This window comes from Physcomitrium patens, chromosome 20 (assembly GCF_059467195.1).
Source record: "Physcomitrium patens ecotype Gransden chromosome 20, ASM5946719v1, whole genome shotgun sequence".
NCBI classification, from domain to species: domain Eukaryota; kingdom Viridiplantae; phylum Streptophyta; class Bryopsida; order Funariales; family Funariaceae; genus Physcomitrium; species Physcomitrium patens.
The window spans coordinates 5995685-6022867 of record NC_143429.1 but is presented as its reverse complement, the minus strand read 5'-3'; the positions used below and the strand labels follow the sequence as shown (position 1 = coordinate 6022867).

At 37.0% G+C, this 27183-nt stretch overlaps 3 protein-coding genes and 1 long non-coding RNA gene across 6 annotated transcripts; 3 read left to right on the top strand and 1 right to left on the bottom strand.

Annotated features, from left to right (window-relative positions):
- The first annotated feature begins 1365 nt into the window (after nucleotides 1–1365).
- On the top strand, nucleotides 1366–9486 carry LOC112273694 (uncharacterized). Its single transcript, XM_090245087.1, has 18 exons — nucleotides 1366–1377; nucleotides 1615–2000; nucleotides 2493–2890; nucleotides 3503–3657; nucleotides 4022–4120; nucleotides 4258–4362; nucleotides 4616–4714; nucleotides 4956–5054; nucleotides 5198–5263; nucleotides 5518–5547; nucleotides 5799–5876; nucleotides 6304–6402; nucleotides 6844–6942; nucleotides 7285–7383; nucleotides 7776–7874; nucleotides 7973–8062; nucleotides 8851–9101; nucleotides 9388–9486. Exons 1-18 carry the CDS (start codon nucleotides 1366–1368, stop codon nucleotides 9461–9463), a joined length of 2340 nt encoding a protein of 779 aa, XP_090101213.1. The 3' UTR covers nucleotides 9464–9486.
- A 4074-nt stretch (nucleotides 9487–13560) lies between these two features.
- LOC149987272 (uncharacterized) lies at nucleotides 13561–15214 on the top strand. Its single transcript, XM_090245086.1, has 3 exons — nucleotides 13561–13565; nucleotides 13746–14309; nucleotides 15049–15214. Exons 1-2 carry the CDS (start codon nucleotides 13561–13563, stop codon nucleotides 14128–14130), a joined length of 390 nt encoding a protein of 129 aa, XP_090101212.1. The 3' UTR covers nucleotides 14131–14309; nucleotides 15049–15214.
- A 580-nt stretch (nucleotides 15215–15794) lies between these two features.
- Nucleotides 15795–17820, bottom strand: LOC149987271 (uncharacterized). The gene is made up of 2 exons (XR_016498839.1): nucleotides 17700–17820; nucleotides 15795–17432 (listed from the first exon to the last, which is right to left on the bottom strand). It is a non-coding gene; the product is annotated as an uncharacterized LOC149987271 (long non-coding RNA).
- Nucleotides 17428–22539, top strand: LOC112273426 (uncharacterized). Of its 3 annotated transcripts, none has more exons than XM_024502196.3 (7): nucleotides 17428–18095; nucleotides 18647–18864; nucleotides 20388–20427; nucleotides 20959–21054; nucleotides 21261–21460; nucleotides 21666–21749; nucleotides 21922–22539. In XM_024502196.3, the coding sequence occupies exons 1-7, from the start codon at nucleotides 18033–18035 to the stop codon at nucleotides 22253–22255; spliced, it is 1035 nt and encodes a 344-aa protein (XP_024357964.1). In that variant the 5' UTR covers nucleotides 17428–18032; the 3' UTR covers nucleotides 22256–22539. The 3 variants fall into 3 exon arrangements, with proteins under 3 accessions (XP_024357964.1, XP_024357965.1, XP_024357963.1); XM_024502197.3 differs by having other exon boundaries at nucleotides 18622–18864; nucleotides 21246–21460; XM_024502195.3 differs by having other exon boundaries at nucleotides 17951–18095; nucleotides 21246–21460.
- The last annotated feature ends 4644 nt before the right edge of the window (nucleotides 22540–27183 follow it).

Sequence of the window (27183 nt, the reverse complement as noted above, 5' to 3'; positions counted from 1 at the left end):
TTGCACCCAACACATTTCCCAACGCAGTTCACCGTGTCCACATTCACATGTGTGTGTGTGTGTAAGTTTCACACAAGCATTGCACTACAATTTGGTGGTCATCACATCAACTGTTTCAAGCATTTCGAGTATTTCTACGGTGTTGATATCAGCAGCTGAGAATGCACCCTCCTGCTCGCTGTTGATCATCAAATATCACCCTACGACAGGTTTAGGGTTTAATGCTTTGCATGAGATTGGCCTGTGTGGTTTTACTCCATCACCCTCTCACTAGTCACACAAGGGAGGAAATGGAACTTGTGCCAGCAAAAGAATATGGAGAATCCCTCTTTTGGCTCACATTACCTTCTCTTTTCATATTCACAAGGATGGAACTATATCAACTCAGGGATACTCAGACTTTAACTCCATGTTACTCTCTCTTACACTGGACGAATGAAGTAAAAAAGGTCAGAGTGTTCTCACCCTTTGTGTGAAGTTGTATTATATTCAAACAAGTTCTCCTCGTGAGAATACTCGACAAACTCTGACATAATTTTGCATTGCAGCCTTCCTCCATGTGATTGAATCTTTCGGTCATACCGAGTTAAGAACTTCTTGCAAGTACATCAAGTCCTGCGAGATTCTGCACACCACAGGACTGGTATCGTTGATCCTAGAAAGCCGATTGGTGAAATCGATGAGAGCAGAAATAAACATGTGAAAAACATATCTTTACATATATATATTGGATGAACTATCCTTCCAAAAAAAGCTTGTAAAACAGGATGAAGCAGAATTACCAGAGAATAGCAAGCAACTTGTTCTGGACCCTGCGGGAACTCCCACGATGGGTGATGCTGTCAAGCACCTTGTGTTCAGAATGACGTACACAAGAGCGTAGGTCCACAAATAAGACCAAGATCAGAAAAACTGACGAGTTTCGAGATCTGAATGAAGCCAGTCATGGAGCATAAGAAGAAATGCAAAAGGAAACCATTGTTCTTAATAGCTTCGCAATAATAGACAAAGACATACTTACACCCGGTGACATGTGTTGTAATCAATTGTGGAGAGGGTCTCTACAAGCAAACCAAAACAGAAGGCCTAAATACTGATCACGGCAACTGCATAAACACACACACACACACACACACATATATATACATATCTGAAATTGGTTTTATGTGCTTCCACCGAACATTACATATTAAACAACCATAACCTGAATTTATTCATCGTATATTGACATCCGACAATTTGAAACCAAGTCAATCAACAATCCCATACACAAGAAGATTTCAATTCCACAGAAGTAATTAACAATGAAGAGATAAACAAGGGACATAAACAAGCCGAATTGTATCTCATATTTTACCTGCGAGAATGCCAACTGGAGTTCACATGAAATCCACACAAAAGTTATCACGAGGAGAGATATTTTCGGAGTAAAAAACCGAAATAAAAAGTAGAATTCACAAAAAGTGTTTAATTATTTTTTCCCCATCCACCGAAGTAACACCGACACAAGTTATTCAATGATCGGAAGGGGAGGAGTGCAATTGAGAGGCCCAGTTTGGATGCCTGACGAACACTTTGCACTTGAGGCCATTATCGCTGCAGAATGATCTCTAGCCTCGTCTGTTCGCGAAAAACTCTCCTCGTCGGTGCCGGAGTCTTGCGGACGAGGACCCGAGCTTCAGCAAGAGCAAGCAAGAGAGAGAGAGAGAGAGAGAGAGAGGGCGCGAGAGTGAGAGATTGAGCTATGGTGGAGTGCTAATCGCGTTGCGGAGCTCGATTGTTTTCGCTCACGGACACCGCCTCGCCGCTCCTCCTCACGTTGCCATGGCAGCCGCGCCCGCACTGCCACACCGTTGCCGCGGCCTCCTTCTTGCTTCTTCCTTTGCCACCGCGTCTTCCTCCTCTGCGCCTCAATCCGGTGCTCGTTTCCCGTTGCGATTTCCTCCTCAACCACTGCACCGATCTGTTTTGAGCGTCGCCTCGTCGTCTTCGAATGCACGGTGAGTGAGCCGGCAGATTCGTGGAGCTTCGATATGTCATTTTTGACTCAGTTGCTTCAATTTTTGGTTTCTCGATTAATTGATAGAAGGATTTTCTGCAATTTGCGCCAATTTTGTTTGAGAGTTTGCTTGTGTGTGGATGATTGCGCAGTCATCTCGCTTTGTGGGATCTGTGAATGTGTTACATGAGAATGGAGCTCGAGTTTGGACTGTTGTTGAATTGCATCCATGCGTCTTTACCTGCTCAAATTGTATTGGAGCTGATAAAGTGAGTTGAGGCATAATGGCGGACAGTCTTGTTTGTTTCATTGCTAAAATTAGGAATTACAGATTAACAGAGAGATCTCGTATTCGTGGACCTCGTGCTTGTGAGTGCGTTTTTTTCATTGTGATTCCGGACTGCTTGATAAGTACTCTAGTTATGGATTTTCTTACAGATTCTTGTAATATAAATTCGATACTCATTGCTTCTAGTACCTTTGTGCGAGTTAGTGTGCCAGGTTTTGAAAATGGCATAAAAGGCATGTTCGACTTGGAAGTTGGGATTTTTGAGGATCCGTCTCCAGCTCCTACAATGCTAGAAGTTGGTTCTAGAAATGATAATTGTGTCGCAGAATCTTCGGGATTGATTCCAGAAGAGTGGAAACCAGTTCAGGAGGGTCTGAGTAGGACAAAGAAGCAGAGGAGACGAGATGCCCTCGACCGCCTCGAAAGAGAAGCTAAAGAAAGGCAGAAGCGAAATCGGATGCTTCTGGATAACCAAGTAGTCGGCAGAAAGGTGCATATGGAAAAGTCCTTTACTCGGGTACTTCCAGAGAATACAACCAACGAGGGCCCTGCTAATGACAACGATTCATTATCTCGAGATTTGTTGTCCAATGAAGCATCTGGTAAGCCTTTGCATTTATGATTAAGTTGCCGCATTTTTTTTTGACACAAAATGGTCTCCTGAGAGATTACTTTCACTTGTTTTTTATTTTATTTTATTTTATTTTATTTCAGACAATTTATTTCTTACCTATTGATCTCGACGCGTTACTGCCTCCTTACTTCTCAACAACAACGACAATGGTCGACAAGTTATTTATTGCATTAATTACTGTGGAGTTCCAAGCGTCGTTCTATAAGGCAGAGTATATCGTATGAATCCTTTGAATGGAGTCTTTTGTTCAATGTAGTTTTCAATGGCTCAAAACGTGTTTTGAGATTTATCTGATCACTTCCTTCGAGATAGGGGTCCCGTTTCTGACATGTCGAGACAAGTTTTATCATTTGCTGTGTTGCATTTGAATTATTCGTTACGTTTAAATGAACATTTCTATTGACATCCTACCAGCGTGAGGATCGAGGCTATTTGATTAATGCCAGTCCAATGACGTTCCCGAAACTGAGGTTGCAGGAGTTGATCATGGAATTTTATTGAAAGTATTCAGTTTTTTGGAAAGCCAAGTACTGCTGTAGACTACATTGACATGGTGGGAACACCTATTGGGACGCAGAAGTTTCTACGCTTGTCAATCAATCAACATCCAAAAACCCTCGCTCGGTTCTGGGTAACGCACCTGCTGAGGCTATGGCTCAGACCTCGTCAAGTTCGAGACTTGAGCAACAATCACCAGTAGGAATATCTACTAAAACAGTTAATGCTAAAATCATGGTAAGGTTTCAGGTGACAGATACTCTGCTTTGTATATGTGCCACTTTTAAGGGCTTTGGTAAGGAATTCACTTATGTAGCGGTCAAGTATCGGTGTGTAAGGAAAAAGTTTTGTATCTATCCTCAATTGTTGATGCAGGGGCTGCCTGGTTCATTAATTCTCCATTTAGAGTAACTCTGCTACAAAAAATTTAACTTGATACATTTCCTGTCGAAAGTACTTCATGAAGCTCTAGCTGCTATCCTACAAGAAATCCTTGGACTCATTCAGTGCGATTTATTCCAAATAATGAAAAATTGTTGTTTCTTTTCTTGTACCGGAACATGCAAAGAATTGATGCAAAGTTGATCTTTATGCTTTGCAGAGCAAATGGAATCCAATGCACACATTGGCTGCATCAGGCCAAAAGAACAGATTGGACTTGCTTTTGAGACGTGGAGGTGAAATTAACGCACAAGATGTGGTATGAATTCAACTGACTACTACATGATTATCCGTCCGTTAACTGTCTGATCTTGTAAACATAAACCAGTTAAGTAGATACACAAGAGTGTATCATGAAATTGTGTGTGAGCTCCTGCGTGGTCTATTATGTACCAGGACGGATTTACGGCAATGCATTGGGCTGTGCTTCGCGGTGGTGCACGAGATACCATCATTCGGTATTTACTAAACTCTGATGCCCACCTTACGGCTAAAGAGAAGGTTAGTAACTTTGTAAATTAAATTCCACAGGTAGCTTTTCAGAAATCCTTGCGAAAAACACATCATTTGTGAACATCCAGTTTTGGTTGGTTGGTTTATGAAAACATTATGTGAAATGTTCAGAAGTATACATGCGTTCTTTGAAACTTGTTGCTTTATTCTTATCAATTGTTACTCTCACCTGTCCGAATGGTTACGAGATTATTCGAATGTGTGACTTGTCTCGAATCTGATCAGGGTCCAGCATATGCAGGACGGGGCTACTGTTTTGCATTATGCTGCACGTAATGCTAACTCCTTTGCAATCAAGTCCCTGCTTCGGAGCAATGCCGACATCAATGCATGTGACAATGTGGGTCGTCTGTACCATAATCCTTCTTATTCACTCCATTTTTACAGTAGATGTAAGATTATATCAGTAACCTTAGTGCAGGTAGAAAAATCTCATCTTAGACTCTTAGATGTGCATGCGGAGGGTATCATGTCTACATGCATGTGGTAGGTTTGACTCTCTGTAAAAATTATGAGATTGCTTGCGGCTCATAGTTGAAATTACTTTATTTTTTCTTTATTTTTATTTTGTGGATTTGCAGGAAGGGTGGACTCCGCTTCATATAGCAGCACAGAGCGGGCGTACGGACATAGTTCATCTTCTTTTTGCAATGGGTGCCGACACTGACGTTTACAATAAGGCAATACATGTTGACAACACCTTATCGTGCTTAGTTCCGAATCTTTGCCTCACTGACTGTTACGAATATGAACCCAAAAATATATATTTATCTATAACTACGTATCAGAAAAAGAGTGACGGATTCGAATACTGGATGAGCAGGATGGAAATACTCCTTTAGATTTGGCGCAGTCCTTTTGCGAAAGCTTTATCACTTTGGCAAAGAAGGTATGTCATTGTGTATTAGTCGGAAGTGATCATAAGTTTAGATACTTTATTTGTGTTGATACACAATGCTTGGTACATTGTATATAGTTTTGGTACATTGAAACTTTCATGTTTGTATAGGGACTAACTCCGGTGTTTGTGTATTTTTATGGGTAAAGGAACCATTCTCTGACAAGGGACTTTGCTTACATGCACTCATTTGAGCCGTTCTGAGATGTTAACATTTTTGAGTCTCAATCATGATTTTGTTTCAGGAAATGGCAAGTCGATTGATTGCAACTAAGGTGTGCGCATTTGATTGCTGCTCTATGCGAATTTGTCAACTATTATACCGTATGTTTGTTAGTCAGCAACGTGTCTATGTATGAGGTTAAGTATCTTTGTAGCTCTTCCTTACTATTATTAGACATTCCTTTGTCATCTTTGACGATAACATTTTATTAGTAACTGGTTTTACATTTTATTACGAGAATGTTTAGGATTTTGGGTTGTCACAATCTAGATTATTGATTGAGGCTTTGCTGTTTGTATCCAGGGGTCGTCTAAACTGACAACAGGAGAGGAATGGGATCAATCCAAAAGTTCCACTGTTGACTTGTCAAAAATCACCTCTGTAAGGGGCCGTTAACCTTCCAGGGCTTTTTTGTACAATGATTTGAAGGATTACAAAATTGTGGATGATGTCAAATAAGCTTATAACGTGTTTTAAAGGTTCTTTTTCTTCGTTAGTTATTTGTGTGATTTTACTTGCATGGAATAGTAGACGTCCAACTTTTTATGTATTAAATAGAACAGTAGAGGATTTAACAGAAGACTGAAGAACCAACTTATCCTATTCTTTTAAGATAACTTGAAATCAAGCCTGTTTCTTCAGTACACACTTTCTTACTTACAACAGCTTGACCAAAATATGCAATTTGTTGATTTTAAACCATGGCAGACATCCTTTACAGACGCTCTGAATTGATTGCCGATGAGTTGCATGTACTATAGGATCATGCTCGAACAAATGTTTTAAGACAATTGGTGATGCATTGCAGAAAAAGTGGATTCCTTTACACACGCTTGCTGGATCAGGACAAATCAAACATGTAGTCTTACTGTTGAAGCACAGTATTGACGTCGATACTCGAGACAAGGTAGGTTTACTGGAAAACATACCTGATTCAACTCTCTTGTTGTAAACAAAATCAATTTGAGTTTCTGCAGTCGTCGCTCGACCCAGAAGACTGGAAAACTTAAACTAATTCAGTCTTCTGAAGTTACCATTCACAAGCTTGATTATGATTAAATTTCTAGAATGTAAGAGAAATCATTTGTGCTTTGGGTTGTAATTTTCACATCTCAGCTCAATGAATTCAAATCTTCTTGAAATTCTGCTGCTTAAGTTGTGCTGTTGTGGACCAACGAATCTTTGGAGTTGCCGTTCTCTGGAGCTTTGCGCTCGTTAATTAAAAAGTCGACATTCTCTGGATGCCACCTCTGAATTTCTAGTGAATATTTTTGTCTGGCACGTCATACATTTTTGCAAGGTTCAGAGGATGCTACTAAGGAGGCATTGCCTTTTGCATGTCTCTTAGGACGGATTGACAGCTTTGCACTGGGCTGCCATTTGTGGCCGGGATACAATGGTTCGGTATCTGCTAAAATCTGGTGCAGATGCTACAGCAATCGATAAGGTTAGAACCTCAAATGAATGAATGCTGAAAATAAAATTTCGTAGACATCAGTAATCAACTTTCCTCCTTGTGTCGCTTCTGAGCGTTTCTGGCAATATTTGCTCATAATTTCTGAGCTCTGCCTTTTGCATGCTTTAGAAAATATAACATATCAGGCTCGAAGTCGCATTGTTTATATTTTTAGTAACCAGCGGAGATTCAAAGTGTGTCAATAGAAGGTTTAGAAATGTGGGGTTGGCACTACACGGTCTCTGCTCTTCAGAGTATCCGGGTGAATGATTATCTGTAGTAATATCTCGAAAATTTGTGAATCTGACTGCGAACGTGGTTTTCTGATTTCAGGATGGGGCTAGTGTTTTGCATTATGCAATTCGTTGTGCCAACACTTATGCCATGAAAGCTGTGCTGCGACGACATGCTGACGTCAACGCATGTGACAATGTGAGCTCCTATTCTAGCACTATATGGTGGTATTGAGAACAACCTACAATAAATATGAACTAAATTCTTATTCATTGTATTGCAGTTCGTCATGTGACTGTCTTTTCTAGAATCTACGAAGACCAGTTCTTGTGCATTGGTATGTTTACTTGTTAGAATCAGTCGCAAAGTTCATGAATTCTTTTCTTCCTTTGTGTTGCATGTGATATAAAGAAGTCTGCTACATGTGTTTTGGATTATTTGATGACTTAAGAGCAAGTATCTTGAGCACGGATAACGTGTCACTTAGGAGTGCGTGGGTTATTTCTCAGAAACATAACCCAAAAGGGTTTTGTTGTCACCATTATGGAGGAGCAGGTTAAGCTGACTTGCTCACTTTCTTGAGTCTGCAGGAAGGGTGGACACCTCTTCACATAGCTGTCCAAAGTGGGCGATTAGATATTATCAAGTTTCTTCTTACAAGGGGTGCTGACACTAGGATAAAAAACAAGGTGAATTTATTATCATTGTTACTCATTTTCATTGATAAAATTAGCTTCGCAGCATCGAAGGAAATTTTGAGCTTATTGTTTGATATGTTCTATAACAGGATGGAAACAGCGCTCTTGATGTTGCGCTGTCATTTGGGAAAGGTTTATATTATTACCATATTGTCGAACTGTTGAAGAAAGAAACACAGGTATGACATTTATTTCGCTTACTCAAATTGTGCAGGAAGGTTCCTCACTAGGTGAATAGGATGGTATCTAGGATTAAAGTAAGTGGTTGGAATGTTCTTCCATGGTCATATTTTTCAGATGATGCTTGAATTGAACCGTGGTTAAATTCGATTCTACATCATTTGGTCTTGAATCGCATTGTGATGGGATGAGCATAGAGCATGCTTGAGATGTGCACGTACCGAAACTACGTTGTAATCTCAGTCATGAAGATGGCTTCAATTATCTTGGAACTTTGTAAGAATGCATCATGAATAAGGGTATTTTTTGTTTTTTGATTTTTTTCCTGTAACCACTGAAACTGTTCGTACGGCTATTGTTTATGACTTGTTTCAACCGTGTTGCAGAGATCGAGATGATAAGCAAGAAGTTTTTGCTTGTAAGCGATCTATTTCGTGCACATCAAGATAGTAGATGTGCAAGTTATTTGCATAGGAGTTGTGAAGTATTTATATCATTAGGGACGGATTCATGAGCGGTATCATTTTCTAGTGTGGTCATGAGGTACCTATTGTCTGCTAGGAAATTCGCATGATAATTGTATGCGATGATTACCTTAGCTGAAGCCATAGAAGTGCACCCATATTTTTTCCTAGTTTACAAGGAGTGTTATACATGCGCGTTTCAATCATCAACATGCAGAGTGTATAGTGACGCATTTTCACCTTGTAACGAGGCTTTTGTTCGTTATTATTCAACCACACTACTGTGTTAAACTTACATACCTAGATGGTACAAACTCTTGCAGCAGCTGCGGCAGTTTTCCCTGTTACCTTGCCAGTCAGAGAGCCATGGGGCAGAGGTTGAAGCGGTACTGCGAGACGAGATGAACTCAGCGCATGAACTGAGACGACTTCCTCCATCCCAGTCTCGCTCAATCTTAACTGTTGCAGCTCACGGAAGTCGCATTCCAATGAAGAGTAACATCCGAAGAATGAGCACCAAAGTTTCACAACATCAACCTCTTGAATTTAAAAAAAGCGGTGAACAAATAATCAGGTTCAACCTTCACAATATATCCCAACTTGGCTACTCTTAGCTCTTAACCACAGCAGTTCAACTCATTGTCATGATGCTTGGAGAAATTTTCTGAATCATTACCTATATCAGCGGTATTGAATTAAAATGTTGTAATGTTCTGCTTATAGAACATAAAAGAGAACACATTTCTCCTCACTTGCTGCGATAGCTCACAGGCAGGCTCTAGTAGCTCCATAATGTTTTACTGGGTTCAAAGCAAATGGTCATGCCGACTCCTCTTTGATATCCCTTTCTAGGCTTGCAGGTGTTGGTTACTTTGTTCTGCACGGTGGTCGACAACCAAACAATACCGCTTCAGAACAACATCCATAATGTTTTAAGGCAATGCCACTTTTGCACAGCACATGATTCCTTGTGTGTAAGTTCAGACATAACAGATACTGAAAGTTTTCAAAACCCCTCTCATCTTTTCATCTTTATGAGTAGAAGACATTTTTTTAACCTTCAAAGTTTACATCCATCACTAAAAAATCACTCGACTTATTGTTTTAGAGATGTTATAGCTCTACCCTGATACTTGGAATTTTTGTTGTGTGTTTTATGTTTTGTGTGCTATTTGACGAGAGGCCTGTTATTTTTATGACGTCTTTATCAAAGAATACCATTAATCACAAAGAGTAACTTCTGAACCTCATCAATTTAAATGAGGTATGCTTTGTGCATTGGCTTGTATGAGCCCATTTAAATTGCACAAGGGGACAATGTCATTTTTACAATTTGTACAATAAGTATTATTGTGAGTTAAGATTGAATTCAATATTAACATACTAAAGAAATAATTAAAAACTCTACAAGTTTTACAAATACATCTACTTAATATTAAAGGTCACATAAGCATGATTATATGGTGTAAAGTATCATATTTTAAATGTAATATAAATATTCATTTTTGATAATGATAATAATATATTTTATTTTTGTTTTCTCCATTACATATATTAAGAAATAATATCTTCTATATTGATATTTATATTCATAGATATGACATTGGAATATAAGTCAAACAATCAAGTGGAATATGTACAAATGTATTTAGAGAAAAGTATAAATATTACAATCTAATTGTATATGACATACAAGATCTTGGAACATTTTGTAACAAGTAAGTAAGTGATAGAGTTCTTTATTATTATTAATAAGCATGAAAGTAAAATATAATATAATAAAATATTCAAAAACATAATATTTTATTAATTAAAAACTCAAGCTATAATAACCTTGATTTAGTATTGATTGACAAGAAAACTTTATATAAAAAAATATAAAAAATAAAACCAATATTTAATACCAAATTTAATTCACCTAATTTATTTATTTATTTATTTAAAAAAACTAAATAGATGAAATTTGTATGATAATAATATAAGAAGCTACTACAAAGCTACTTTTACATCTTTTGAATATAATAAAATTATATAAGATTTATCTTTTAGTTCAAGTTGAAAGGCCTAATTTGAAAAATCAAAATCTTATTTTGTTTGTTATTTATAAATTCTAATAATAATTGAAGTAATTTACTTTAAAATACACTAAGAAAGATTTGTGATGAATCATCTTTTCTAATTAGATCTTTAATCACTATTATAATTCTTGTCCTTAACTTCATAAATCTCATTATCTAAAAAAAAAATAATATCTATTATAAAAAAAAATAAAATAAAATGAAAAAAAAAATCTTTTTTGTTTTACATACATAGACATGTAATGATTCAATAAGATTTTTGTTCTTGTAAGAGTCTTAAAGTATAAGCCTTGGTACTACACATACCTAAGTCTAATAAGGTGATTACCATAAAAAGTGATTGAACAAAGACACAACAAACTCAAAGTTAGGACCCTTATTTCCAAAGATTGAATTATAGAAGGATTATTCTTAAATAATCTATAAAGAGGTACGTAAGCATATATATATATATATATATATATAAATCAATTAGCATTAAATTAGAACTTAGTTACAAGAAAAGATAGAAGTGACTTGGAAGCATGAATTCAAAATTATAAAAACGTGTACATTGCAACAGACATGAAAACAAAGGTAGACATTAATCAAAGGCATATTTGTGGATGTACATAAAGTGTAGGCAAATATAGAGCAAAGAATTAGGATTTTTATATGTGGTATTAAAGATGGTAAAACTCAGTATTATAAAGGCTCTTATTATAAATTATAAAGGATTTAAAAAATTATTTAAAAAGATTTTAGATATTAAAAGCATTAACAATCTATTTAGAGGCTTTGGAATAAAACTGGAAAAAACTAATTAAATATTTATAATAGAAGTAAGTAAAATTAGAGCCTTATTTAAAACTTGGATATAAAAAAATTACATGTTTAAAAATATATATGTAAAGAACAATCCAACTATAGTCCAACTTCTATTAGTTCTTCATTAGATTATTATTTTGAACTAATAGGATAATAAATAGAAGTAACATATAAGAATTAGTACTAGATAAGTGCTTATATTATAATATGCAATTCAATGGTTGCACCTTTTAAATCTAATTTTTTAAATCATATAAAAGAATTATAATTTTTAAACTTATAACTTCTAAAAATAAAAATATAATATTAGATTATACTACAGATTTCTAAAATTAAACCATATGTATTCTTTTAGAAATAAAATATCTTCATATATAAAATTATTAATATAAGATAAAAATTAAATATTTTAAAAAATTAAAAATTATTCTAAAATCCTTTTAAGAAAACTATATCTTCATTTTACATCTTTAAATGAAAAAAAGTAGGAATTGAAGGTTCAATGTAGTCAAAGTATAATTTAGATGTATTTATTTAGAATTTATGAAAATATTATTCAAATAAAAAATATGATATAATCTTATGTTTATTAATAGACTCAAGAAGATAATGATTAATTTCTATTTTTTTTAAATATTAAAAATGTAATAAGAATATATATATTTTATAAATAAATAATTTTGTATGGATTATAAAAAAATACAATGAATGATAGGAATATAAAATTAAACACAATATTTTAAAAATATATAATAATAAATTCAAGAACTAAAGTTTTATAATAATTACTTGAAATTTAGAGGAAAATGGCTAAATTTTAAAGATAAACATTATCTTTAATATATACATAGTGCATTATTTAGCAATTGTTATTATCAATCAAATTAAGAAGATTCTAACAATAAAATTTTATTATAATAAAACTCCTATAATACTCTTAAGAATATTATGAAGAAAATGAATTGATTTAAATTAAGATAAGGTCTAAATGTGGATTTAATGACCAAAATTATTTGTGTGACAAAAAAAAAACAAAAAAAAAACAAAAAAAACAAAACAAAAAAAACAAAGAAAAAACAAAACAAACAAAACAAAAAAAAACAAACACAATTTGGTATGACATCCTAAGTCAAGTAGTATGAAGTTACTTAAAATTTCAAAAGAAAAAACTTCAAGTGCAACAAAAAAGCAAGCTTAATAAGTTAATATAAAAATAAAAAACTGCTTAAGAAAATTCTAAGTTAGATCAAAAAAGAAACACAAATCAACAAGGACATTGATAATTTTAAAATGAAGATGGTATACCAACTCAAAAGAGTTATTACTTTTATAAGAACCTCAAAATAAAAGCCTAATGTGTCACAAAACTAAGCATGAAAAAACAAGTAATATAAAAGAATGGTTGGATGGAAGTACAACAAATCCCAAATCTCATCTAAATGTTAGCATGTGGCAAGATTACTTCCAAATTATTCACATATAGACATATGAGAACAATGAGCAAAAGTAATCCAAAGCTAACTTGGAAATTTGTAGCAAGAAAGAATAAGAGTTACTTGAAAATAGGAGCCTAGGATTGTAAAATCTTATACAATACAATAGGTATTGTGACTTAGGTAAATATTAATTAGAAACATGTATGTTAGGACCTAAAGAATAAAGGATCATATTTGTCACAATACATTGCAAAACATTCTTGCTATAGAATATTTTTTAATTTGTCTGCTTGAATAACTACAAAAAAGAGAAAAGAAAAAAGAATAACTTGTACTCAATTAAATGATTATAGAATGAAATCATATTAGAATAGAATAGAATCATTTAATGTTCACATAGAATTTTTGGAGCTAATTTTTGGATTCTTTAAAATTCACTTTCTAGTCAATCATTCTCCTTTATGACCTCCCAATATGATATGCACATAATACATATATATGTAACACAAACCTTAAACACTTTTTCTTTATATTTAATGAAAAAGGATAACAAAATAAGAATAAGAATAAGCCAGTATATTTAAAGCTTTTGCAGAAGAAAAAAACGAACACATACATACATTCCAACAAGGAACTCGAAAAGACAGCCTATAAAATCTCAAACAAAAATAAGTTAAAATAATTTCGTTTTTCTATTATTCTAAGTTGTGACATGGGGTTTTTTTCAAAAAATTATTATTATTATTTTAATTTATTACGTGGGGAGGGTGTAGGACTTTTGTGGAGTGCATGCTGTAAGCCCGCAAGGCTTGCATGACTCGATGTAACAACAGTAAGGACGCGCTCACAGCGGCTTTTCGAATAACGTTGAAAGGATTCGATCCCAAGACCTGTTAGGAGCAAGAAGAAAAGTGAGGTTTCACACTGCACCACCACAAGCACGGGTGTGAACAGAACCCCAAACGCGGGGGACCAGTACCGTCCACCAGGTACTTTCCGACCCACCGGCGGGTTACCGTCCTCGACTCTGTCGGTGGGAAACGAAGAAAAAATTGCCGCTGGGTCTGCTAAAATTAGCCGATTAATGAAGAGTGCCGACATCGATACTCTATTGCACGCATCGATTTCGGTAAAAGGTGTACTTCTGCGACCACTGTTACGCAGTTGCCCACATGGGTTTTTAGATTCAAAGCATGGACGGAAGAGGACGAGGCTGCGAGACACACAAGGCTACCGAGCCTCGCGAGGTGGTTGGTGCCGAATGATTGATAGGAAAAAGTAAAGAATAACAACATATTGAGTGTGTTGATGAGATGATACCATCGTGCGATGGAAAGCTTTGGATTCAGATAGTTCGCTGAGGGTCAAGGAAACGTGGTTCTGTGAAAATCAAACCTACTTTTGTGGAGCGACTTGCCAGGTGCTTGTGAGGAAGTGGTGGACACATCGGCTTCCTTAAAGGTGGGTTTCGCTGGGAGCGGGGGAGTCATTTGTCTCCTGCTCTCTGGATTGTTAGCATTTCGATTTCGGATTGTTGAGTTTTATTTATTTATTTTTTCTTTTTTTTTTTTTTTTTTTTTGGAAACCTCGTGGTTTCGGGGTGAATGGCCGGTTGAATAGCTACAATTTCGGGCGTTGGGTGTGGTGGGCTACGGATTGTGGGTCTTGGAATGAAAAGACGTTGCGGATCTTTCAAGGTTGGGGGTCATTCACCGACGGTAGGTTGCTGCTACTTATCCGGCCGTCGTGGAATTTGCACATTTTTCTGACATACCTGTAGAATCTTAGTCGAGTTGATCAGCTCTCTCGAGGTTTTGGTGTTTCTTCCCTTGAGGCTACCCGAGGAGTAGAGGATTTTGGAAATTTGGCAGCTGCCGGTGGTCGGTGGTTTCTGTATTGTGCGTTTTTGTAAGGTAGTTGTTAGAGTGCTATCTTCTTGATCTAATTTTTCAGAATGTATTAGGGATGATCACTTAGCGAAATCGTTATTCCTAAGCTCCGCACCCGTTGTGAAGAGAATGAGATTTTTTTCATCACATGTCGCCTGTTTTGAGTGGCATTCTCGTCCGAGGACTTTGGGGTTTGGTTTCGACTTCACAGTGGTAGGATTGAGAACATGATTGCTCGGCTCAATTTTCAACCGATTCGCGTTGATTTGGATTCCTGACTCTTTTACCTTTTCTTGTATTCTTCTGTGCAGGTTTTGTATCTTGTGTTCTACGTCTCTCTAGCCTGTATTTGTCAATTTGACATGGAATAAGCTGTGTCGCATTGACTGATAGGAGGTAGAAATTGAGATTACCCACTGCCAGTAGTTGAAAGTTGTGTATTACATTTGTAATCATGCGCACAAAGTAACGGTTGAATATATTGGTGCTCTAGAACTCGAATGTAACGTAAGTCGGGATAGGGTTGCTTAAGGTGCGAGGCCTTGTGCTTGCTCAAGCAATCAATGTTATTCTTAAGTTCAATGGTAGAAAAAACTCAGTTCATCTCAGTTCATTCCGAGTTGTGTAGTCTGAGTTCGAGAAACCCCTTTGAACGTAGAGATCTCGATTTGATCGGTAACATGCTGACTCAATGAGAACATGATTTCTTGGAATAGCAACCGGCTTTTAACCATCGGCTGGTTTCCTCATTTTATGACAACATGCTTAGTGAAGGACACCGTAGCTTGTGATGATTGCGCGTTCTCGTAGATTGTTAGCAGGAGCTGATCGAGCAATGCCAAGAATGATTTTAAGTCTGGTAATAACAAAATTTCAACATGTTCACAGACGTTCAAGTTACATGTTCTGAGGTACGAAGGCCTATATAGTGTTCATCGACTAGAACTGGAAAAACCGAATTATAGTCAATATGAATGGTCGAGTGGAGCATTTGCCGTTACAAGCCTCTGAAAGGGCATCTTTTCACGGTGATCCGGCGTTAGAGAATGCATTGGAGCTAGCCACAGTCAACGCAAATCCTCCACGGATTGGAGCTAGTCTAGCACCTCATGATTCTGGAATTGATCAGGCTCCACACAATAGAAACGACAGGGAGTTTCATACTGTAAATCTGGTGGAAGGGGCTAAAGGAGAAGGATCAGATTTGAAGAATCCGAACTCCAAGTATGGTTCTGTTGATGACGATATTGAACTTGGCCCGAAATCAGAGGGAAGGCACGTTAGTAATGCTTCCAAGGATGACGCAGCTGATGGAGAGATGGTGTGTCGGGTGTGTCACTTGGGGCTTCTCACTGGAAATAGTGAAAGCATTGAGCTTGGTTGTGCCTGCAAGCAAGACCTCGCTCTCTGCCATCGTGATTGCGCAGAAGAATGGTTCAAGATCCGCGGCAACACAGTATGCGAGATTTGTGGTGAAACTGCGAAGAACGTGCACATTCCTGAGCCTGTGGAGAGCACTGCTGCACATCTGGAAGCTGACGGAGCTCGACCAAACTCATACATGGCATTTGTCGGAGTGTCAACTATGTCGAGGCTTAGGTATTACTGGCGGCGTCAGTTGGTGCGAAACGTACTGCTGGCTTCTCTTGTTGTGATTTGCACTGTTCCGTGGCTATTTCGCATCTTGAAGTATAACATTTAGTTTGGGGCACATATTCTGCGACATCTCATTTTGAGTTATTCTTCGTGTCTTTCCATATCGAAATGTCTTTCTGTGGAACACCTGATTTTGATGACACGGCTGTATGTTTCGATTTGGATAGAGACTTATGTATCGCCTGCCATCAGTTTGCTCAGCGTTGACGTGATCATGGTTATCAAATTTTAGCTGCTTTTAGGTTCTAACGTGGCGCATACCTTTAAGACGACGTCAATGAGGGAGCCCTGGGTAGTGTGTCCTGTGACAACACCTCTGGGCAGGGTATATATTCAATGTCCGGAACAACAATGCTCAAGGAAAATTCTGGCTTTGTGTTTTGCCCTACAAACCATCTCCGCTTACTAGTAGTGATCGAGGGCGAAACACAATGCCGGAACAATATGGTGTTACTTGTGCTCTGTGTTTTGCTCCCAATTGCTAGTAGTAATTGCAAGTGCTTTTCTGTGTTGTTTAGGTACTTGTGGGCAAATCAGCTAATCAGAAACTCACTAATCGCATCCGTGATTGTGATCTTCATGGTCCCTTGGTTCTTCCGCATCGCCTATTTTACTGCTTAAGTAAGCCTCAATCATCTAAATCAGTTCTAGAGGTAATTGTCAAATAGTTTTAGTCGGCGTATAGCAGATGTATATTGGTATTGCAAGGGAGGAACCTCCTTGTGTAATTACTTAGCTGGTAAAAGAGGAAAGTGTGTTAGACTTCCTTTTTGAACATCTTGTATTTATATTGAATTTTTCTTCTCTGCCAACTCTACTATTCTTATCTCGTGAACAGATCTTCTATAACATGTGATCTTCAAGTTCTTTTTAAAGTAATTTAACTTGATTTCTGAGGGGTTGAGAGGCACGGTGCATGGATAACCTCGATACATCCCAAGAGTGTAAAATTGTTTAGCTTTAAAGCTTTCACTGTCATCGAAGGCGACGCTGCAAAGATGGATGTTGAAGGGAACCTAAACATTCATATAAATATCACCTGGAAGGACAATGTAACAGGTATAGGGTTATCTTAACACACGAGATTCTGATGACAAGATTTAATTTCATTTCCTTTTACTACATGCATCAATAGCTGACCCTTGTTTACTGCAGAACTCCATATAACTTGTTGAAAGTGAAACTTGTCAGATCAAAGTAGTCCTGCATGTAACCTAATGATCTGAAACCACGTAATAACGTGTGGAATATTTTTTAAAAATAGAAATACCCAATATACAGACCACATCTTCCTCGTGTACTATACCTTACAAGGTCGTGCGTGAAAGCACCGCAAAATTTGTGACGTGTGACCCACTTCGGGAAGCTTGTCGGTGGAGCTGATTGAAACAAGGTCTCGAAACGTCGGGCCACCAAACTCCACGCACCCAGGATGACTCATACTTTCATAACCTGCACAACACCGGGATATGAAAGGGTTTCTTCCTTGATCAATTTAGCAGGTAGCTACCATCTCGCCTTAAACACATTCCGTTGACACGCGGGATAAACGAGGATGTGGGTGGTGACAGACTTCTACAAGTGACTCTCTCTCTCTCTCTCTCTCTCTCGCCCTCCTTGCTTTGTTCAAACAGCTTCCATGCCCTGCTCGATCTTCTTAGGACCATCCACAGCCAGCGCCAACGATCCTGCAATTTCACTGGTACGTACGTGCACCAATCCAAGTTCCTGTTATCTTTAAATGCCCAATTGGTGGGGCCGTTGTTTGGCGGCATCGAAGGCTGACTGTATGCATGTGGTTCTTGACAATGTATTTTTTGGGTCTCCAAAGCGAGAGATCAGTTCTTAGGAAGTTAAGGGGGTTGTTGATTTCATGGAGAGCAGTTGAGTGAGTGGGTGTGTGAAAGGATTCCATAATGGATTCATGAATAATAGTTGAATCAATGGTTTGTGTAGTTGATTGATGTTGAAATGCATGTTGTCACAGTGGAAACTGTGCGTTGCAATGACCAGGAGTTTTGCTTTTTGTACTTTTTGATCGAATGGAAGTTAGATTGTGACCAAGAAATAATAGAAGTGAGATCAATGCGTCTGTTGTGATATGTTAGGGTTATGCCATGCATGTGTTTCGTGCACCATAGTCTACCGACTGAATTAGTGTGCTTCCTCGACCGTTTTAAATTAGGGAAGATGCCCTGAAAGGTTTGTATTTTGTTGTGAGTCCTCAGTTATTCGTGCAATCGACTGTGCAAGATGCCTCGATACCATGATCGCGACAGAAGAGAGAGGCGTTCTGACAGGGGTGGAGGCTATCGGAGTGGTGACCCCTATCTCAGTAGCAATCTGTACAATCGAGGTGGGGGAGGTGATGCCGGACTTATCGATGCAGGCGGTACGCGCTTGTACATTGGCCGGCTCTCCAGCAGAACAAGGAGTCAGGATCTTGAGGACCTTTTCACAAAGTATGGAAGGTATAACCCCTGGAACGTATTCTTTTTTGTTTTTGTTTTTGTTTTGTTTCTTTTTTTGACACACAAACGGGGTTTTTCTCGATGCATTGATGGAGTGGATCATGATACAAGGATTGACAACTCAGCTCCTGATACCAAATAGGCGGAGTAAGTGTCCTAAGTGAGAGATCTACTCACTAAGACTTACACTTTCGTGTACAATCAGGCCACCTTGTGGTATTCTAAAATTCCATTTAATTGCCTGGTCTGTTCTGGTACCTAGAAAACAATTTGCCATCCAAGAATTGTCCCATCTCCTGAGAAAGGTAGCCTCCTGATCAGGGTGCTTTGCCAATTTCTTCCTGAGCCCCTCGAACTTATTCAAATCTGAAGTCGGTTTGAAATGTTGAACTGCGCATTCAGTCAGTTGCGGATAGCAATTGTAGGTTGGTGATATTAGTAGAGAATATTTTGCCCTAGTTCCACTGTCGTTCAGTAGCTATTTGCGTTAAGCAAAAATAGAGCCGCCATTTTTGAGAGGCGAGTTTGGTCAAAAGCATTTGTATTAATTCTTGGTTCAGCGAATGTGATACGTGTTCAAATAAAAGATGTTTCTTTAATTTTCTCGTCTTTTTCGTTGCTTATGAGTGCAATAAATGGCTTCTACGCGGATGCTTGAGCCCGTTATTCGATGAGTTTTCATGTTTCTATTGAGGCTTTACAGGGTAATTGAGGACGCAGTAGAAATGGATGAGTTGAACATGCTTGGAGGAAGTCCTTGATGAAGACTTGAGTTGCGCCGGTCTAATGGATAAAATCTAAATACCCCTTTATTTCCAAAAAAATAATATAATCTTTGTAGAAACACCTCTCCCTCGGACTTTTTGTTCGTTACACATTGCTGCATATCCAATTGTGTGGAATTGAATGTTTTTAATATGAAATTACAATTAACGCGACCAGCATGGACACTTAGACCATCGCGTTACCGAGCAACATCTTCAGCATGTATGCAATTCGCAGCACTCCTAAAAACCAATTTCTGCAATGACTATTACCCAAGATCTTTGATTACTATTCTTGAGCAGCTTTGCGTGAGTGAAGTCTCCGTGAGACCTACTTCAAAACCTGCAAAACACATGAGGAACTCCCTTTAAATCATTGTCAGTTTGCCCATGACTAGTAGATCTATTCAGAAATGTCTGGATCTTTTCAAGCCACCTGCTGGTCCTGAGATGGGGAGGGCTAAGCTGTAATTACTTGCATGATGTTCTTGAAGGTTGGTGGGCTCTCATGTGGCCTGGAGGTCTTTGGTGAGAGGTCTTCGATGCATTGCTGGCCTAAGCTTGCGAGGGTAAAGGGGAGGCAGAAAAGGCGCTTCATAAGCCGTGCATCCTCCTTGTGTGTATGAATGAGGAATACATACATGTGTGTCCATGGAGTGACGAGGGTGAAAAGAAAATGGGATGTGATTCCTCTGAACAAAGTTATCTCGTACAATGCTCTTGACGTGGTGCGCTGCTTTTTGGCGCCCCTTGACGCAGAGTTCGAGACGTGGATATGAAGCATAACTTCGCCTTCGTTGTAAGAGCGCTTCTCCCATTTCCTCTCTAGGAAGTTATACGTAACATTCATAGTCTTATTATCTCTTCACTGCACCACACTGTGATAACTAGATTTTGAGCACTGGTCAGTCAGTGTTGATTCTTTTTTTGCATTTTTTTGCATTTATCTGCCTTCTTCTTCTTCTTCTTCTTCTTAGTCTTCCATTTCATTTCTTTTCCCCCCTTAACGACTTTAGATAAGTTTCATTCAGAAAGATCATACGTTTGTTTTGCTGTGAGATCCAGTGACGTTGATTCGTCACTGGAGAAACAATATGTCTACATTTAGTTTGCAGGATTGGTGGTGATGGATAAATCAGGGATAGAGGTTGTTGATATTGATAATTAGTACATCATCATACATAGTACATATACATTGTTATCATCAAGCTGCAGATATTCTTGCTGCAAGTATATCTTGATGAAACGACCATGAGCTTTCTCATAGTGGCTATTGTCACCATTTTTGGTTGTGTTCATTGCTTTTGAATTTCTCTATTGCACACTGCAGGAGTTTCTGGATGCCCGAGATGCTGATGATGCCAGACACTATACGAATGGGAAGGATTTGGATGGAAGTCGACTGATTGTAGAATTTGCTAGGAGGGTGAGTATCAGGATTGCTTCTGGTCCGTCTTGTTTTCACAACCACGCTTTGTATCTATTTGATTTAAGATGACCTGACCTCCAAAATTGGATAGCATGTAGCCTCTTATTGACTGCGCTTATAAATTTCATTTTTCGTTCAAAGTTGAATAGGATCAATAACATCGCTCCTTTGCTGATTTTTCATTGTAGCGCGTGATGGAACAGGGACCTCGAGGTCTAGGCGGGGCTAGAGAATACCTTGGAAGAGGCCCGCCCCCTGGTACTGGGCGCTGCTACAATTGTGGAAATGAGGGTCATTGGGCTAGAGATTGCAAAGCAGGTGACTGGAGGGACAAATGCTATCGTTGCGGCAAACGTGGCCACATTGAGCGTAACTGCCGAGACAGCGCCTTAGCAAATAGCAGGTTTACATGCTTGTCTTCTTTTATTCGCTTCCCTTTTTTTCCAAGTCTAAAGTTGCAGGATTGTAATTTCATTGATTACTGGCTACATATCTTATGATATTCTTGTTCAGATTACCTTCTCATAATTTACTGAAGGTTTGCTGTTCGTTTCTACATTGAGTACGGTTTCGTCTGTCATCTCAATGCGATTCCTCTACCTATGCAGCCTTTCACGCTCTCGCTCCCGATCTCCTCGGGGGCATGGCAAACCTCACAAATGTTTCTCCCAGAGTCGAAGTCGCAGCTACAGGTTTGTCCTGATTCTTACCTTCGTGCTGTGTTTCTGACATGAATACATGCATAAATAAATCCAGTACTGGATTTATGAGGGGACAAAGAAGCATTATGTTGATTTCTTAAGTTTTTGCATGTGTCATCCCCCAGTCTTAGAACTTGACTTGCAAGTGAAATTCTTTTGGCAGCCGCTCTCCGGCTAGAAAAGACCGCATGAACCCTTCGAAAGATCCCCACAAAGGCTCTCTTCATAGCAAGAGCAGGAAACTCTCACCTCCACCGAAGGAAACTCGGAGCACTTCTGCCAGTCCTGTGGGAGGTGGTGCTTTGAGTGCAAGCCAAAGCCATGTTGCCCAAGGCAGCCTGAGTCCAGAGCCTCCTCAAGTCGACGCAACCCCTCTTCTTGTACAAGAATCGAAGACCCAGAGTCTAAGCCGTAGTCCGGAATTGATGGAAAAACCTGACAATACTTCTAAGGCTAATTCTGAGACTATAAGTCCAGCTATCTCTGAGGGAGATTAATTCGATTCTATTACCATATCCAATGAAGCGGATGCAATGGGGATTGCATATCAACTTTAAATCTAGAGCTACATCTGATCCTGGCTCCAGTCAAGGACCCAGATGATCCAATTCTTGTGCACGTCTAGTGCAGAGTCTGCTTTAAAATGCAATGTCCAGCAATTGCACGGGACAAAAATGGTTTTCTGAATAATCTTATCTCCTCAGAGTAAATAGGAAATAATAATAATAACAATAATAGAACTATGTTACTTAATTTGAGCAATCACGCATCTTTCAAATGATATGCAACGTCCAGGTGTTTAAACAACTCCAAATCAGGTTTAGCTGTGCCCGCAGGTCTTTCACCGAGGTAGTCTTAGAACCTGGTCTAGTTTCTGTAATTCCGAAGCCCTTCCATAATTGAGCAATCTAGCAGTTACGACGCTGCTTGCTTTATAAAAAGGAGCAGTGAATTTGTTTCACATACTGTTCCTCTGAAGCTGCCAACGCATCTACAAGCACACCGACCACATTTCATATACACACGTAAAATCCACACATAATACCCAGAGCTGACCTTGCTCCCGAAATAGCTGCGCTCTACTGGGTAGAGCAAACTTTTTGCTGCCATGAGCCATATCAGACTGCCACCTACGGTGATTATCATAGTGCACCAGGCCTCTTCGGCCCTACTCTACACACACACAAAAGCCAACTCATGAGCAGAAACCACCAGTTGTCGACTGAAACAAACGCACCAGCTTACCCAGTCAACGTCAACTCTGTTCAAAATCACCTAAAAAGCAATCTAATCACAACTTTCTGCTCAAAACTCCTGAAAGTTTAAGGCAATAATTGAGGAGAAAGTAATAAAAAAGAAAAGAAGTCGCATAAAAGATTAATGAGGGATCAGCATTAAACATAAACTAATAAGAAGGGGACCACTTGATTCTCTGGCATTAAACCCATATCGTTTTTTTACCGTCAAGCCAATATAAGCAACCCTATCCCACTCCCCTTGATAACCCCGAAGGCGCAGCGCAGTTCCCCAGGTAGACAAAGTCAACGAGAATGAATGAACATTCGGTGGATGACAGTCGTCGATGAATAGTGAACGAGGTGAAAAGATCACTGCCCCTACACTTGCGCTATAAGTCGGGCAGCTTCGAATACTTTAGAAAGGTCTTTTTGGTATTTACTTTTCCACCTCGGCTGACCCCGACAGCAGAATGAGCCGCCAAGAAATGGCCAAGGGCTGGTTAACCTACTTTCGTTTTGCGGGCAGCCCGATTCCCACATGCGAAGAGGGAGGGGAACGTGAGAGGCAGTTGACTAGAGGGTGCACTGAAGGAAGGGCGCCGTCACGTTCCCCTCTTTGACCCTGTTCCCGTAGTTCGTTTCAAATGGCACGCTTTGGGAACCTTCCTAGTGCTTATCTTAGACAAGGTCATTCTCATTCGGGCCTTATTTGGCGGGCTGGATTGCTTGAGGGCGACCCTATTGTGGGCCCCATGCCACCACCGTCCTGCCAGCTCAGCATTTCACGGATGGCCTGTCCGACTGGCGCTCCAGCGTGGCGGCGCGGCGGAGATTACTCCGTGGACATGGGTCGAGTAATTTCAGTTTTTTACACGCTATATTTGTTTTACACTTACAGTGTTTATCCATCGCAATAGTTAAAGGTAAGGTGTAAAGAGTACATTGGCGTCCAAAATCTTTAATTCGTATTTTTGTAATAAATGCAAATTGCATTTATTACAAAAATTATAATATATATATATATATATATATAGATACATATGATTTTCAAAAACATAATTATTTTTATTTTTATTTTTATAATTTTGGATCAATCTTGGAATTGAATATTGAATTAGCAAATATGCCTTAAATATAGAACTACATTTTGTAGTCAATTTAAATTGTGTAGAAGTTACATAGGATGTAGCAATATCAATTAGGAATATAGTGTTAAGAATTATCTTCATATATATGTTAATCTTTAGATATTGCCTCTATTTCTATTTAGTATGTACATTATTTATCCACAATAGAAAACTTTAGAGTTTTCCATGTTCTTTTTAATTGTTACTATAAGTTGTGTAGATTTATTCTAAAATAGGGTCACAAATGAATACCACTTTAAGGGTTATTATCTACAAATGATTAAGCTCAATCCACTACCCATCTATTATTCAAAGGTAATAAGCCAAATAAAACTATTTTCTTATTAAAGACTACTAATTTTTTGAATAAAATCCAGTATTAATTATAGAGGTTGTTGTGTCTAGTTCAGGTTATTTACTACTTCTAACAAAATATGCTTAATAAATTCAAGCGTCAATATGGAATGTTTGGTTTTTTATAAAATTTAATTAAGTTGAGTATTTCTCCTTCTCTCTTCTTTTTCTTCACTCTCTTTCTTTAGCATCTTCTCTTCTTTATGTTTGTAGCCCTCTATAGTTGAATAAAAATAATAATCTACTTATCATTCTCCTATGTTCCACTTTGGAATTAGTTTAATTTTATGTTATTTAAAAATAAGTATATTAACTAAATCATTATTGTTGATTCATTATTATATTATAATATGCTTCATTTATGTTCATAATAAACTTACAACAATCACATTTAGATGTATATTATGTAATATAATTTTGTGTTAAATGACTCTCTAATTATTGAATCATTTTTGCTCATAAATTTATGAAATATATTATGAAATTTAGTTGCTTTGTGACGAAAAAATTATAATATATTTGAAGATTTAATTTATATCAAAATTATTCAACTATCTTGTTTTATCATTTAATTTTTATAAAAATAAATTTTTGATTTATAATATGAATTATTAAATAGATTTATATTTTATTATTCAAATGAGGTAGTAAAATATCTAGAATATATTGTTGTATTATAATTCAGCTACCATATGAAAATAATGCACATATATATTTAACGTACAATTTACTATACAATGTAGAGAGAGCCACATTATTAGATTTTAATTAATTACAAAATGTGGTTAGATTACTATTTTATAGTATTTAATCTAAAAGAGCTACTATTGATGTTGATTTTTATACTGATAATAGTTTTATATATTTAGAACCAGCTTTATTAGACATTGGTGACTCTTGAAATCTTGTTTGTTTCTTTTATTTGATATTTAAGGCACATATTATGTAAAAATTATTAAAAAAAAGATAAAAAAGGATTTTGGTATTAAAAGAAATAGTAAAGCCATTCATATGGATGAATGGAGATAGATGATAAAAATCTCTATTCCTATTGGCCAAAAATTATGCCTAATGGCCTTCAAAGAGGCTGATCAAGGTCTTGTTAGGAATTAGGATTATTCTGTTGAGGACATTTGAACATTGGAGGCTAGGATCAATAAGTTTAGGATTTTGGATATGGTTTTGGTGAAAATTTTGTACAATTTGGAGTTTTCTTAAAGGAGATGTAGGTGCTCAAAATCAAGGTATTGATTTTTCACCTACTGTCACTCTTTGAAGTATAATGTACACATACAAAAAGAAATGAAGGATTGGCAACTAAGATTGAAGAGAATACTTTCTCTAATACACTTTACATATATTGTTCAATGAATTCTAAGTTAGGATCAAGGGGATATTAGAAGTTGAAGTCAATGCTTGGAATCTAAGGGTAGTAAGTGACTCAATTTGCTAGTGGTTGTATTTTGAGCTATATCTCAAGCAATTTGATAAGATTTGGCTCAAAATCCTTAAAAATGTGTATTATGATGCTATTAAGCTATATAAAAATTTTTGTGGCATTTGAATGCTGGGTTTTTGAGAGGTTAAAAAAATAATACTTATGTACTTATAAATTGGGATTTAGAACACCTATTGGAGTTTTTAAGATGTTAGACGATTAATAGTAAGTTATGGTCTATTTTTTTTTTGGTAGTAAAGTTCAAAGATAAATGCTATATTCTTTAGAAATTTAAGAAAAATTTATTAATTAGATCAAGAAATATGAAATTCTTAAGTTCAAGGAGAAGAAAAAAATTGTAGAAAAAAATATTTTAAAGGAATTTTGCTACAGTTTGAGCAATTTATGCAAAATAAAGGGATTTTTGGAAGCTAAGGCTTTATATATATATACTAAAATTAGATATAAAGCTATGATAAAATTTTGATATAAAGATAAGTTTTGAAAAGAGATTATAGATTTTCTTTGAAATTATTGAAAATCTAACTTATCAACAAATGATTAGTTATGATTTGATATATTAAAGGATGTTAGGAAATTTTTTAATGCTCTAAAAATCTTTATACATAAGTCTTCTTAAATATAAAAGGTTTTATTAATAGAATATCTTTTGAATATAATATTTGGCCTTTATATTAAGAATAAATCACTTATTAGAACTTAGCTAATAAATTAAAGCTAAACTCTCTACAGTTAGATATCTAATGTATTCTCAAATTGTAAATCATGCTATATAATATCATCTCTTCTTTTTATGTTTTCTTAGGCAACAAGGCATAAACCTTCAATAATGTAAAATATAATATCTATTTTACCACTAAATTATAAAATTATTCATCAATACCTAATCAAAGTTGTGTCTTTTTATTTCCAATCTTTGTCCTTAATTAATTTTTTTGGTAATCAAGATATATGGCAATATGATAATGAATGTTGTAAAAATCAAATTTTAATACTTAAAATAATTATTTTAATGCCAAATGACTACTTTTTATGCAAGAGATATTGATTTTTTCAAAAAAGAGATGTTGAGAGGACAAATATGCAACAAAGTAATCTTTTAAAAGTGTCCAAGTTACAAAAATGTAAGCAATAACATTCAATTGATCAACCTCATATTTTATCCTAAATCTTTCTTAACTCTTTTCAAAAGTTTTTTTTGTATGATTCTCTATGACTTGGTTCTATTTTGTGCAAGAAGATTATCT